At 35.1% G+C, this 13,013-nt stretch overlaps 2 protein-coding genes across 4 annotated transcripts; both read left to right on the top strand.

Moving 5' to 3' along the window:
• Positions 1 to 568: 568 nt before the first annotated feature.
• Positions 569 to 4,702, top strand: LOC111395950 (autophagy-related protein 8C-like). 2 transcript variants are annotated; one of them, XM_023022184.1, is made up of 6 exons: positions 569 to 644; positions 788 to 850; positions 3,695 to 3,750; positions 3,855 to 3,907; positions 4,241 to 4,359; positions 4,440 to 4,702. In XM_023022184.1, exons 1-6 carry the CDS (start codon positions 572 to 574, stop codon positions 4,541 to 4,543), a joined length of 468 nt encoding a protein of 155 aa, XP_022877952.1. In that variant the 5' UTR covers positions 569 to 571; the 3' UTR covers positions 4,544 to 4,702. The 2 variants fall into 2 exon arrangements, with proteins under 2 accessions (XP_022877952.1, XP_022877953.1); XM_023022185.1 differs by having other exon boundaries at positions 599 to 644; positions 771 to 850.
• Positions 4,703 to 7,693: 2,991 nt separating this feature from the next.
• On the top strand, positions 7,694 to 10,528 carry LOC111395949 (5'-adenylylsulfate reductase 3, chloroplastic-like). 2 transcript variants are annotated; one of them, XM_023022182.1, is made up of 5 exons: positions 7,694 to 7,903; positions 7,984 to 8,139; positions 8,253 to 8,379; positions 9,024 to 9,828; positions 9,920 to 10,528. In XM_023022182.1, exons 1-5 carry the CDS (start codon positions 7,831 to 7,833, stop codon positions 10,148 to 10,150), a joined length of 1,392 nt encoding a protein of 463 aa, XP_022877950.1. In that variant the 5' UTR covers positions 7,694 to 7,830; the 3' UTR covers positions 10,151 to 10,528. The 2 variants fall into 2 exon arrangements, with proteins under 2 accessions (XP_022877950.1, XP_022877951.1); XM_023022183.1 differs by having other exon boundaries at positions 7,697 to 7,903; positions 7,987 to 8,139.
• The last annotated feature ends 2,485 nt before the right edge of the window (positions 10,529 to 13,013 follow it).

Raw genomic sequence — 13,013 nt, 5'->3', positions numbered from 1 at the left:
TTAAATTATTTTATTATTTCCGTATGTTAGAAATTGATTGCATTTAATTACCAAGGGCAGTTCTATCTAAATTAAAATGTTAATTTAAAAAAAATTTTTGAACATAATTTTAAAGGTTCACTATTCAAAATAAGCCCTTGTTTGAATCCAATTATTTATTTATTTATTTATTTATCAAAATCAAAATACATTCTTCAATAAAAATTTCACCCATTTCAAGAACACAGTTTTTCAATAAAATAATATGGGTCTGTTTGAGCCACATTATTTCAAAAAAATGCATTCTTAAACAGTGATTTGACATCATTTCAACCACACATTCTTCAATAAAATAATATTACACGCAAATCAAAAATTTTTCCTTATTTTTTAACCACATATTTCTCATCAATACACTATTCAAGAATGCATTATAATCAAAATATGTGGCTCAAACGCCCTCTATAACACATAAATCTAAATTTTTTTCTTATTTTTTAACTATACTTTCTACTCTATGACACTATTGCGAAATAATCTTTTATTTATTTAATTTTTTTGCGTGGGGCGGCGAGGGGGGCTCGGGGAGCATATGTTTAAGGAGTGCTTTAATAGTCCAATCACAACATCAAATTTTCAATTCCGTAGACTCTTTTTCTTCTTTCGTAAGTTTGAAAGAAACCCAATTGCGTGAATCTCTGTTTTGGTTGTTTTCTTTACGCAATGTACATGATATGTGCGCGAATTTTGTATTCCTGTGAGTGCGAGTTTTGATTCGTGATGTTGTTCAGGTGTTTGAAATTTGCAGGGAGAAAGCCAAATTTGAGCATTGCCATGGCGAAGAGTTCGTTCAAGATACAACATCCATTGGGTTAGTTCCTTTATCTATTAATAGCAATTTCGATAGAAATTTTATAAAAACGTTTTCAATGAATTGATTTGCTTGTTGGGGAAGAGTTCGAGTGGTATAATTGTTATGAAAATTTGGGGAAATAATTTATTTTTCTGGGTGTTCCTGTTTGTATTTTCATTTTGGTGTCTGCGGGTGAAATTATGCAAGCCCATTTGTTTTCTATTTGATATATGATAGGGAATATGGTGTTATGATTTGTGTGGTTGATGGCTGTGCTGAAATTACTAATTGTTCTTGGAGTTTTTGTAATGACTCGGGTCTTGTACCCAAGCCATTAGCTTATGTACCGTACGCTTTGGGTGGGCCTTGCGCCCACTTACCTCTCACGACTTTGTGTCGCGTCTCCCAAGATTAGAACTCGTAACCTTTCCTTAAATAAGAATTAAGTTGAATTCTAGTAGCCCCCAGGCACATCTCCAAGTGGTAAAAGGGGAGGGTGGAGAAATTCAGCTTTGCTTGAGGCTGCCGCGTCAAGGGTTCGAATCCTGAAATATGGATTTGGCTCTTGGGTAAGTGCAAGTGTACAAGCAGCCTTCCACCCTGTATCCTTGGAGGCATAACCTGCGATTTACCTCCCTCACGATGCTCCAGGACAGGGGCGGTGGGAGACCCTCAAAGTTGGGGTTCAACCTTTTTTTTTTTAAGTTGAATTCTAGTAGTATCAATCAGAGCCGGACCTAATGGAAGAGTCCTCTGCCTCAGGCCCAGAATTTTGGGGGCCCATTTTTTACTTTTTACCCCCCCTTTTTTTTAAAGCAACTATGCCCATGTGTTCAAAATAAACGAATAAATACTTTAATGAAAAGAGAAGGAAGGAACATTAAAAAATTTATTTGTTGTTTTATTGTTGATTTAAGTTAACAAATTTAATTCCATAAACTTCTAATTTTTTATTTTATTTTTTTAAAAAATGAATTGTTAGCTACGACTTAGGGCTTAGGGCCTAAATTTCGAAGTTCACCTCAGGCCCCGCGAAGTACAGGTACGGCCCTGGTACCAATTGAGCGCTTTTTTTGTAACGACCCGGGTCTTACTTAAGGAAAAGGTTATGAGTTCGAATTTTGGAGGACGCGACAGAAAGTAGTGAGGGGTAAATGGGCGCAAGACCCACCCAAAGTAGACAGTACGTAAGCTAACAGATTGGTTCGTTACAGTTTTGGTGCATGAATTTTTTTCCGTTGGTTCTTATTTCGTGGTTGAATTATGTAAGGATGGTGTGCATTGTTCTTGGCCGTGTGATTGTGAGTTGAATGGCAAATGGTTATAGAATTTGGGATATCTGATTGAAAAAAGGATGGATCTTTTTGAATTTGACAAATTTGATTTAATCTCATAGGGGTGGTACTGTTTCATTGAGTTTCAAAGGGAGTCGCGAGTCCTAATTAGCTGAAAGGACAATTATATCTTGATTCACTTCAAATCTATCCCAGTGATGGTTCATGGTTATGACTAAGTTTTGAAGTTTGGGGGATTAGTAGTTCGCTAAATAACCTAATATTCGTGCTGTTCCTAACTATCTGTTATGAGGGAAAAGTGTAGTAAGTGCCGTGCTATAAAAGCATATTCTTTTGAGATGCATTATCTTACCTGTATGTGTGGATTAATTGCAAACTTGCAATAAATTTTAACCCCATCCTGTTCCACGAATCTCAAGTTTGCTTCCTCTTTTGTATTTGAAAATAAGAAGATTGTGCATATTGTTCTTTTTTATCTGCTCTAGTTTCAACATTTGTGTAGAATACAAGAATGTGAATAAGACATTATTGCATCTCCAATGCAACAATATGAGTTTACATGTGGCAAGCAAACTGGGAATAGAGAGAAGATCATCTCCAATGGGGATGTGGATTACACTAATTGTGGGCCACATACATGAGAGATAGGATGTAGAGAAAGAGTGGAGATTTTTTTTTTTTTTTAAATGAAAACGTAGTCCAATGAAGTTAAATTATAAAAAATTAAGCGCACCTTCCATTGGTGGATGGCATGCTGGAAATCACATCCTCCACCTTTCCCCTGCCATATAAGCATTTTGGGCGATGTGGAAAACCTTTTGTTGCAATCCATAGCCTTATTGGAGATGCTCTGAGAGCTCTTTTTCTGCAACATTCTGAGTTTAAGTCAGCTTTACCAAAATTGCCGTCGTTTGGGAATATGAAGTGGTCCTTTGAAAGCTTACCAACTCCTGTTATACAAATTTCCTTGATGTTCGAAGATCGAATTAGCTTCAGGATTAGGTTCCATTGCCAATGGAACCAGTCATGCATTGCATTTGTGGGGGGTGCCAATCCAGCAATCCCTGCTTGGATGTGATCTAGCACGAAGGCATTCAGTACAACATATCATGGATGTCATATTTCTTAGCTTTTCTGGGTTAAAATATACGGTATGTCGTGTGTTGTTTCACCTAATACTAACTTAAAATATGAATCTGCTCCTCATAGTTGTGCATAATGAATGATCTGAATTGGCTTACTTAACAAGTTAGCTCTTGGAGGGTGACTGAACATGCTATCTTGGCATTTCGTGTTTCACTTTTGATTTGTTTGAGCTAACCAATATAATTTGGTCGATGCTATGAATGATAAACCAACATGAACTTGGAACTTTGCAGTCTCATAGCCTCGACCTTGGTTCTTTATGCCACAAGACCTAGGCCTCCTTGGTCATTGGGTTTTGAATATTGCATCTACTGTTTTTACACTGTTAGCAGTTTCTTTTACAAGATTTTAATTGTAGAGCTTTATTTGTTCCCGAATTTCTCATGCTTGTATTATGACATTCTGTTTTTCGTAATGACAGAGAAGAGGCAGGCAGAATCTACTCGCATCAGAGAGAAGTATCCCGATAGAATACCAGTAAGAGCTTTTTGCTCTTTTCCAAAGAATTTAACACACTCCATTTGAGGCTAAAATTTCTATACTGCTTGCAGTACTTATGCTTTTACATTATACTCATTCAGGTTGTTGTTGAAAAGGCAGATAGGAGTGATGTTCCTGATATTGATAAAAAGAAGTAAGTTGCATTAGCCTTTACTATAGTTTTGAAAACTCCTGTTAAACGTTTATCGCTGGTATGTCTGAAGTGTTCATAAATGGTTTAAATTATAAAGATAGAAATGAGTAGTCGACAAGTGGATAGTGCTTTTGGATCCTAAAAATGTGTGGATAAAAAATGGCTTAAGTATTTATAGATATATTGTTTATAACATGAGCCAAACATTAGTCTATTGTAGCGTTGAGTGCCAATAAAGTTTTTATCTTGTCGTGACTAACAAATTTGAGTGTCGAATAATTGGGATTAGCTTTTCTTGGTGTGAATGCGTGCATAACTCTACGTTGTGTGCAGGTATCTCGTCCCTGCTGATTTGAACGTTGGCCAATTTGTTTATGTGGTCCGGAAGCGTATAAAGCTCAGTGCAGAGAAAGCTATATTTATCTTCGTCGAGAACATCCTGCCTCCCTCTGGTGAGTAGAATTTCGTATTTTGAACTTTCTCATTCTACTTTAAATAATTTCGTGATATTGATACATCTTTGTGCTCACAGCTTCATTGATGTCGAAAATTTATGAGGAACATAAGGATGAGGACGGGTTTCTTTACGTGACTTACAGTGGCGAGAATACATTTGGATCATCAGAATTTCACTAGCAGACAAATTTCGTGTACATTCTTAGCATCAATTACTTTTTATCAATCTGGACATATTTACTCGTGGGATGATCGATGATATCTAAATCATTAGCAATATAATGTGAATATCTCAGTATTTTCAATACTTCGGCTGTTTGGCCATCGAAGATTCATCAACTAGTTTTTATTTTTATATTTATTTTTTTTTAATTCTATTTCGGCCTATGAAAGTTTTAATGGCCCAACCTCTATAATTTTCCACTGTAGATCAATGATTTTAAGCTAAATTACTGTTTAGGTATTTAAATAATCGTTTATATAATTGATTCATGCAATTAAAAAGTTGTAAAGATGAGCAAGTTAGATTAAAGAAGCCAAAGATGGCTAATGGAGATTCTTTTGTTGAAAAGGACCCTTTATGATTACCTCACCAAATTTTCTGCCATGCATTACTTCGTTTGAAAGGTATATTCTTCTCATGGAAAATAATGCACAAACTTGAATACAATGTTTTGATCCATTGACGATAATATTTTATACGTTGAATTGGATAAAATTAGATGAAACTACTAGCAATATTTCTCATTGATTTTTCTTTCAATGAAAAAGTCCATCGGCTCAAGTTAGATCCCTATAAGCTCATGACGTACTCAATTCGATCAAGATTTTTCATCAAAAACAAAAAAATTTTGAAGAATCGACTCCAAATTGACTTGATAAGTCAACTCTGAGGGTAGTTCAGTGGTCAGGTTTTGAATTTGCTTCCCAATAAACACCAGTTCTAATATTCTCAAGGTCATTGAGGTGAGTATTCAGTTGTAAACTTCAGGATTTCGTGGGATTAGTTAAGGTGCGCGTAAATTGGTTCGCACTGACGGACCCGCATAGGGTCATGTGAGGTCAAATGACCTCACAGTTTTTTGGATTTTTTTCCTTACTTAAAACGTGATTTTCTGCCAAAGTAGTGAGACAACCCAATTAATTTTCCTAATCCAATGCCCAAAAAGCCCAAACCCAAATCTTATTGTAGTAGCATATGATCTTATTTTCGTTAATGATATGTTGTTTGAAAAAAAATTTCAATTTTGACCTCACATTTCAAACTGTCTGGATCTGCCCCTGCTAGTCCGGACACCTACAGTCATTAAAAAAAAAAAAAAAAGAATTGAGCTTGGCAAGTCCGAATTCTTGCCATCTTTTTTGTCGAGTTTGTTTAGGTTGATGAGGTAAGCCAGTCAGAATGTCGCTAATGGCGATCCAACCTAGAACAGGTCATTTGATGCTTTTACTACTCTAAGATTCCTCATGTGAGAACTTGAAAATAATTAAGATTTAAGATTATGATCTACATGGGCGTTTGCCTTCCATGGTCCACTTGACTATTATATCATTTGTGTCCTATGGTATTGAGACATTCATTTACTTTATGTCTGGCTAATATTTTCTTCAAATTTGTGTAGCAGAAAAATCAGGACATTAGATGGTCAAATTCACTTTAGAATGGGGTCAAAATTTATGTATACCACATTTCATAATGTTATTGAAAGAAAGCAAGGATAATGAAAATTTCTCGTGGCTCATGCTTCATTCATAATTTCATTAAAAATAAGGACCCGGGTTTATTTAGGGTTGGACAAAACTCCCAAACCGACCGAACCGAACTCGAACCGAACAGAACCGAACCCGACGGTTCTTCTCAAGTTAAATACCTGAACGAGTATTTGAATCAGGAACCGACGGGTATGGTTCGGTTCTAGGCCAAGACCCGAAGAACCGAATCTCCGTAATTTTTTTAATTAATTTATTTTAAATAAGTAAAATTATTTTATTTTTTCTAAATAAATTTGTTAACTAGTTAATTTAGTTCAAACCACAAAATATGATTTTCTTATTTCTAATATTCAGTTCAAAATCAACTTAATCAAATTGACCTCAATTTTATCCAAATCTGTTATTCTACTGTAGTGTCATTTCTACCGAATAGAATCGAATTAAAACTCTACAATATATCTCTTAATTATTTTGAACTCACTATCTTTCTCTTTCTGTGATTTTAATAATCAAATTTATGAAGAACTCAGTAAAGAGAAACGTGAAACACATAATATTGAACTACGTTATTTTGTAAGAGCTAATATTAAATATATTATTAATTAAATTAACGTAATTTTGTATATATTAAAAAATTTAATTATAATACGGAACCGAATGGAACCGAACTGGACCGAACCGAACCGAATGGAATCGAACCCGAACGGTTCCGTAATTAAATTTGGACCCGACGATTCCATTTACTAAATACCTGAAAATTTCGGATCGGTTCAGTTCTCGTTAGAACCGAACCGAACCGAACCATGTCCAGCCCTAGGTTTATTATTAGTTTGGATTTTGACATTTTTTATTATACGCGTAGATTTGTTGCATCACAACTTTTTCCCCCTCTTAAATAAGCGTGTATCGAATTTGCTAAAATTATTTGAAATGATGAAGAAAGTTTATGAGGGTGTTTGACATCTATCTTTATGGAAAAATGAATTTTAGAATAGTAAATTGATGGAGAATGTGTGGATGAAAAATAAGGAATTTTTTTTATTTACTTGTAATATTATTTTAATAAAAAATGTGTGGTTAAAAAAATAGAGAGAAAAATATATTTTGACAAAAATTAGAATCCAATGAAACCTATATATTAACAAAAAAAATGATATAATAAAAAAAAAAAAAGAGAAGAGAAAAGAGGAAAAGATGCAAAGAAGGATAAGAAGATCCAATAAGAATCTAAGCCATCGTTTGACCCTATTAATTTTCATTCTATTAGTACATTTTATTTTTTTCTATTCTATTTTTAATTATACAATTTTCTATAAAATAATATTACACATAAATAAAAAAATTTCCTTCTTATTCACCAACATATTTTTCAAAAAAATACTATTCCACTTTTTATTATTTTCATAGGGCTGTCGGGGACTAAATTTGATTGGTGATATCTCTCCACCACGACTCTTCTTTCGTCTGCTCGCCACATGACGAAAGCGCTTATTTAAACAACATTGACCTCTGTCCAATCATTACACGCCACGTCAGACCATCTAAAACACGTCCAGGTTCAATGAACCTGGAAAGGCCTCCCCCTTCTCTTCATTTCCACCTATTTATACGTTCTTTCTCTTTCATTCTTAAACATTGCTAACAAATTTAAGATTTCAAACACAAGAATTCTCCAAAACCCATAAACCAATCTGTTGTTTTTCTTCTTTAAGGTTTCAGATTTTGCAGATAGACACAGAAAATTGTTTATAATAATGGCTTTGTCTTTCACTCCTTCATCAGCAGTTCATGGCTCTTCTTTATATTCTTCCTTTGAACAGCCGAAAGGTACCATTTTTGTCTTAATGGGTTTTAATTTTTTGAGTTTTGAGGTTCATCTTGTTTCTAAATATAATTTATTTTTTCAGCAGCACAATTTGGTTCATCTCAGCCATTAGATAGGTTTAATCTCTCATCAGCTGCTGTGAAACTTTCGAGGCGGCGTTGCGCCATTAAGCCATTGAATGCCGAGCCAAAGAGAAATGATTCAATTGTTCCCTCAGCAGCAACTATCTTTGCTCCAGGTACATAGGATTTTCATTAGCTAATTTCTGCAGATGGATGAGGTTTTGTAAAGTAGGATTTTTTGGTAATGTGAAGTGACAGATTTGCCCTTGTGTTTTCTTGGAATTTGCAGAAGTTGTTGAGAAAGTAGAGGAAGAGGACTATGAAAAATTGGCCAAGGAGCTTGAAAATGCTTCCCCTCTTGCGATTATGGACAAGGCCCTTGAGAAATTTGGGAATGATATTGCAATTGCTTTTAGGTAAATTTCACGATTATTACTTATTTTTGATCAATAAGTGTTCTTAAATTGTCAAATGTTGTAATTGTGAATTGGATAAGTTGTTTATGTGATTAGTCAATAATTAAGATAATCCTTGTTTAAAGCACGTTGTTGTGCTTATAAGTAATTACATTTAAGTTGCTTTTTTTGCCAAACAAGATTTCAAAATTTCCTTTTCTGTAAAGTAAGTGTAAAGTTCGAGATTCTTGCGTGTTATCTTGCATGTAAATGTATAGGACTACGAGACTATAAAATTCAGTATCAGTCCGTTTATTTTATTGAGGAAGACATAGCATTGTATCGAGTACAGTGGATTTGTATGGAGCTCTTCGATCGGAATGGAAACAAGTACAAGAAAATTTTTAATATAATAAGGTTATCTATTGTTGTAAGTATGTGTTATTTGAATTTATTTACCTTAATGTGAAGTATCAAACATAATAATTCACTCCTTGTTGTATTGAGCTTATTGTCAGAAATGTTTTTCCAGTATATCAATTAGGTACAGACAGTCTGAGATTTTCTATGTAGAAATTTTGCACAATCTAAAAGCTAGCATTTTAATTGGACATGAAGTTGCTGAAAATATTATGATGAAATATTTTTATGTTTAATTATTACAGCGGTGCTGAGGATGTTGCCTTGATTGAATATGCGCGTTTAACTGGACGGCCATTTAGAGTTTTCAGCTTGGACACTGGGAGGTTGAACCCTGAGACGTATAAATTCTTTGATGAAGTTGAGAAACACTATGGTATTCGCATCGAATACATGTTTCCCGATGCTGTTGAAGTTCAGGCTTTGGTAAGGAGCAAGGGACTTTTCTCGTTTTATGAAGATGGCCACCAGGAGTGCTGCCGAGTAAGGAAGGTTAGGCCGCTGAGAAGGGCCCTCAAGGGGTTGCGTGCATGGATAACTGGGCAGCGGAAGGATCAATCCCCCGGTACTCGGTTGGAAGTCCCGGTTGTCCAGGTGGACCCTGTTTTTGAGGGAATGGACGGTGGGGTTGGAAGCTTGGTGAAGTTTAACCCTGTGGCAAATGTGAAGGGCGATGATGTTTGGAAGTTCCTTCGGACCATGAATGTGCCTGTGAACTCGTTGCATGCCAAAGGGTACATCTCGATTGGATGCGAACCGTGCACTCGACCGGTCCTACCTGGGCAACACGAGAGAGAAGGAAGGTGGTGGTGGGAGGATTCCAAGGCCAAGGAATGTGGACTGCATAAAGGCAATATTAAGGAGGAAATTTTAAACGGCAATGGGAACGGTGCTGCTAATGCAAATGGAAATGCTACCAACACAGATCTTTTGGTCAACGAGAATGTTATGAACTTGAGTCGTCCCGGAATTGAGAATTTATTGAAACTGGAAAATAGGAGGGAGCCTTGGGTTGTCGTGCTTTATGCACCTTGGTGCCAATTTTGCCAGGTAAATGCCTCCTTTCATGATAAAAATTATGCTGCTCGTTTATCTCGTGGATAAGGCTTCATTCTTAACAATGTTCATTGATTCTTGACAGGCAATGGAAGGTTCATACATTGAATTGGCCGAGAAGTTGGCTGGATCTGGTATTAAGGTGGGAAAATTCAGGGCAGACGGGGAGGAGAAGGCATTTGCTCAGCAAGAATTGCAGTTGGGGAGCTTCCCTACTATACTTTTCTTCCCTAAGCATTCAGCGCGTCCCATAAAATATCCCTCCGAGAAGAGAGACGTTGACTCACTGCTGGCTTTTGTGAGTGCCCTCCGATGAAGGCATCGGAGATTAGCTTTAGAGGGAATCATGAATCCGTGATTCGAATACATTCTCTAATACAGATAAAAGGGGACTTCCAAAAATCAGAGGACAATTCCCTGGCAAATTGATGTTCTTCTCCAGTTACAGCATTTGTTTTACTATCACATTGTCGTCCTTCCTGCATACAATATTTATGTATTTCTTTCTTTTTTCCCCCTCTATGGAAGTTGATTATCGAAGGGCCTCAATTTTGTAAGTTTTGTTATGCATTTGAAATAATTATTTGTATCTTGTATTCCCCATCCAGTGTTAAGCCAGGTTTTATTCTTATTCTCATCTTGGTTTAAAGCTATTGTTAATAAAGAGGGAAAACATACCGGCTTTCATATTACAGATCTCCGGGTTTTTTCTTTTACAAACTCGAATCCAGATCATTGAGGTGTTAAAGCTTTAGTTTATCATTTGAGTTTAACTTGTAATTTAAGTTGATCAAACTTTAATTTTAACTATATATTTCGTAAGATCAACTACTTCTTAATTGTTAATAGCTCAATTCTTTCAATTTATAATTTTAACAACTTATGAACAATATCCAAAGAAACTTAAAATAATACAACAGATGTTGAATGAATAAATAATTACAATCATTTGGACCTATACATAATAAATGAAATATTGAAATTAGTCAAATATACTCGGTAAGACTTGACATCCCTCAGCGTGAGAGATTTTCTCATTCTATGGAACCAACATTACAACTAAAAATGGTAGCTATCAATTACAATATTCATTAATTGTAACCTTTTAAATATGGTAGATTTCCTTATATCCCCCTCTAGTTGATGTTTGTAAAAGTATAAATTTGCAATTATGAACAGACGGCAATGACAATGCTTGTGCCTATAAAGAAGAGATCCAAATCACAGTAACTATCTGCAAAAAATAGTGACGAGAAACCCAACAATAATAAATAGTGCAGAAATAGACAAGAATCACTTCAAGAACATTCCAAAGCCACTCCAAAGAGCTCATACCTCAAGAAAAATTTTCAAAAGAAATTTACGAAATATGCCTACCATATACAATGAGCTCTATCAATTGGGAGAACTTAGTCAAACAAATAATTCGTATTCCAATAAAAGCTCTAATGGCCAATGCATCGACCAAAACCCAACAATATATCGCTAGACAAGAGGCTGCAATTAGAAGAAATCTCACTGAACAGCTTACACCAAAAACTCAAAAATGATCTTCCTCTGAGAACTCAAAACCACTCAGAGATGATCCTCATTTGAGAATTTTAAACCTAACTCATCATCCGAAAGCCAAACCACAACTAGAAACATTTTCACAACTACCAAGAAAATTCCTTTAGTATCCAGACCATTTTAAGACAACTTCCCATATCTTTCCCACCATACGCAACCCGTTGATTTTGGAGTCAAAGCCAAATACCAGAGAAAAATATTCGAGAATTACACAGTCCCCAAAAAAATTTCAATAACAGCATAATTACGCAACATCAATTTATTTTCCATGCACTGAAATTCTTAGCATCTTCAAGTGTTTTAGATGATCCATCGATATGACCCCCAAGCTCCTTTCATTAAAAAAAAAATAAAAAATAAAAATCTTGAATTAAAATTTCCATTTGGGATAATTCTTCCACCGATATGGTCCTTTATTGTAAGCAAATCAAACCACAATCCAAAGGCCACACAAAATTAGCCACGGAAGTTCAGCCCACAAAGAGAAACCACAATTTTCAGCCCATCAACAAAAATGACCTAAACCAAACCCTTGAACTACCAGAATACTTTACAACCTATAAAATAGCCCACAATTCCGGTCTTCGACTTTTATTACACGCACCAGACAGCCCAACTTCACTAACACACAGAGGCCCAATCTCTATCCACATATATAAACCACATTCCTCTAAAATAGACCCACTAAACCCATTAGGCCAAACCCAAAACTCAGTTCGTCCTCTCTCTAAGCCTCTGCGCTGTCCGTCTCTACCCTCTACTAGCTATCAATTACAATATTCATTATTGACGACCTATTAAATATGGTAACTTTTTTTATATTCCACTAACAAAATTGTCTTTAGTCTAAAGAGATATATCTATTCAAAAAGGACATAATCGGAGAAGGCATGCATGCATGTATTAAAGGAGAACTTTCGAACTAAAACAGTTTCTATAATACACCTATAACATGTTGCGCTAGGATTCATAGAGGATATTTCACCATAATCTAATTTCGATTTTGAACACTTTTCATGTTTTAAGCCGCTCATTTTCTATCTTAATTTCTCATTCCCTTGAAAATGATTTTGAGCAAACAATTGAACTTTCCTAATAGAATGATTAGCCCTTTCAATAATTGGTCACAATTAGTCAAAATAAACTTTCATTAACCAATTTTCTAATAGGATTTACACTTAACACGCTCTCGTAAGATGGCAACTCATTATAAAACACAAATCTTGGAATTCAATTGCTCAGTTGAGTTTTAGACCAATCGAACTTCTCATTTGAGCTCATTGCATTTCAATACTATATTGAATTTTGTAGTTCTGGATTATAGGGTTAACATTTTTTAAAGTGAAACAGCCCAAACCTTGAATTTGGAATCTGATTCTGAACGAGTGCTATAGGATGATCTCAAAACAAGTGTTGTAAAATGCCCTCCTAACTAATAGTGAAAATCACGAAAAGAAATACGGCTTGGTGAAGATGTGGACTATCTGAGAAGTTTTAGGTGGAAGCAAGAAATGAATGTCTTTAATTATTATCCAAAAAATAAAATTTACTTTTCAAACGACAGAATTTTTATATATTAGTTTTTCATAAATTCAGCTTGATATTAAATT

The sequence above is a fragment of the Olea europaea genome, chromosome 6 (genome assembly GCF_002742605.1).
Source record: "Olea europaea var. sylvestris chromosome 6, O_europaea_v1, whole genome shotgun sequence".
Classification (NCBI taxonomy): domain Eukaryota; kingdom Viridiplantae; phylum Streptophyta; class Magnoliopsida; order Lamiales; family Oleaceae; genus Olea; species Olea europaea.
This window is presented reverse-complemented; position numbering and strand designations above follow the sequence as displayed.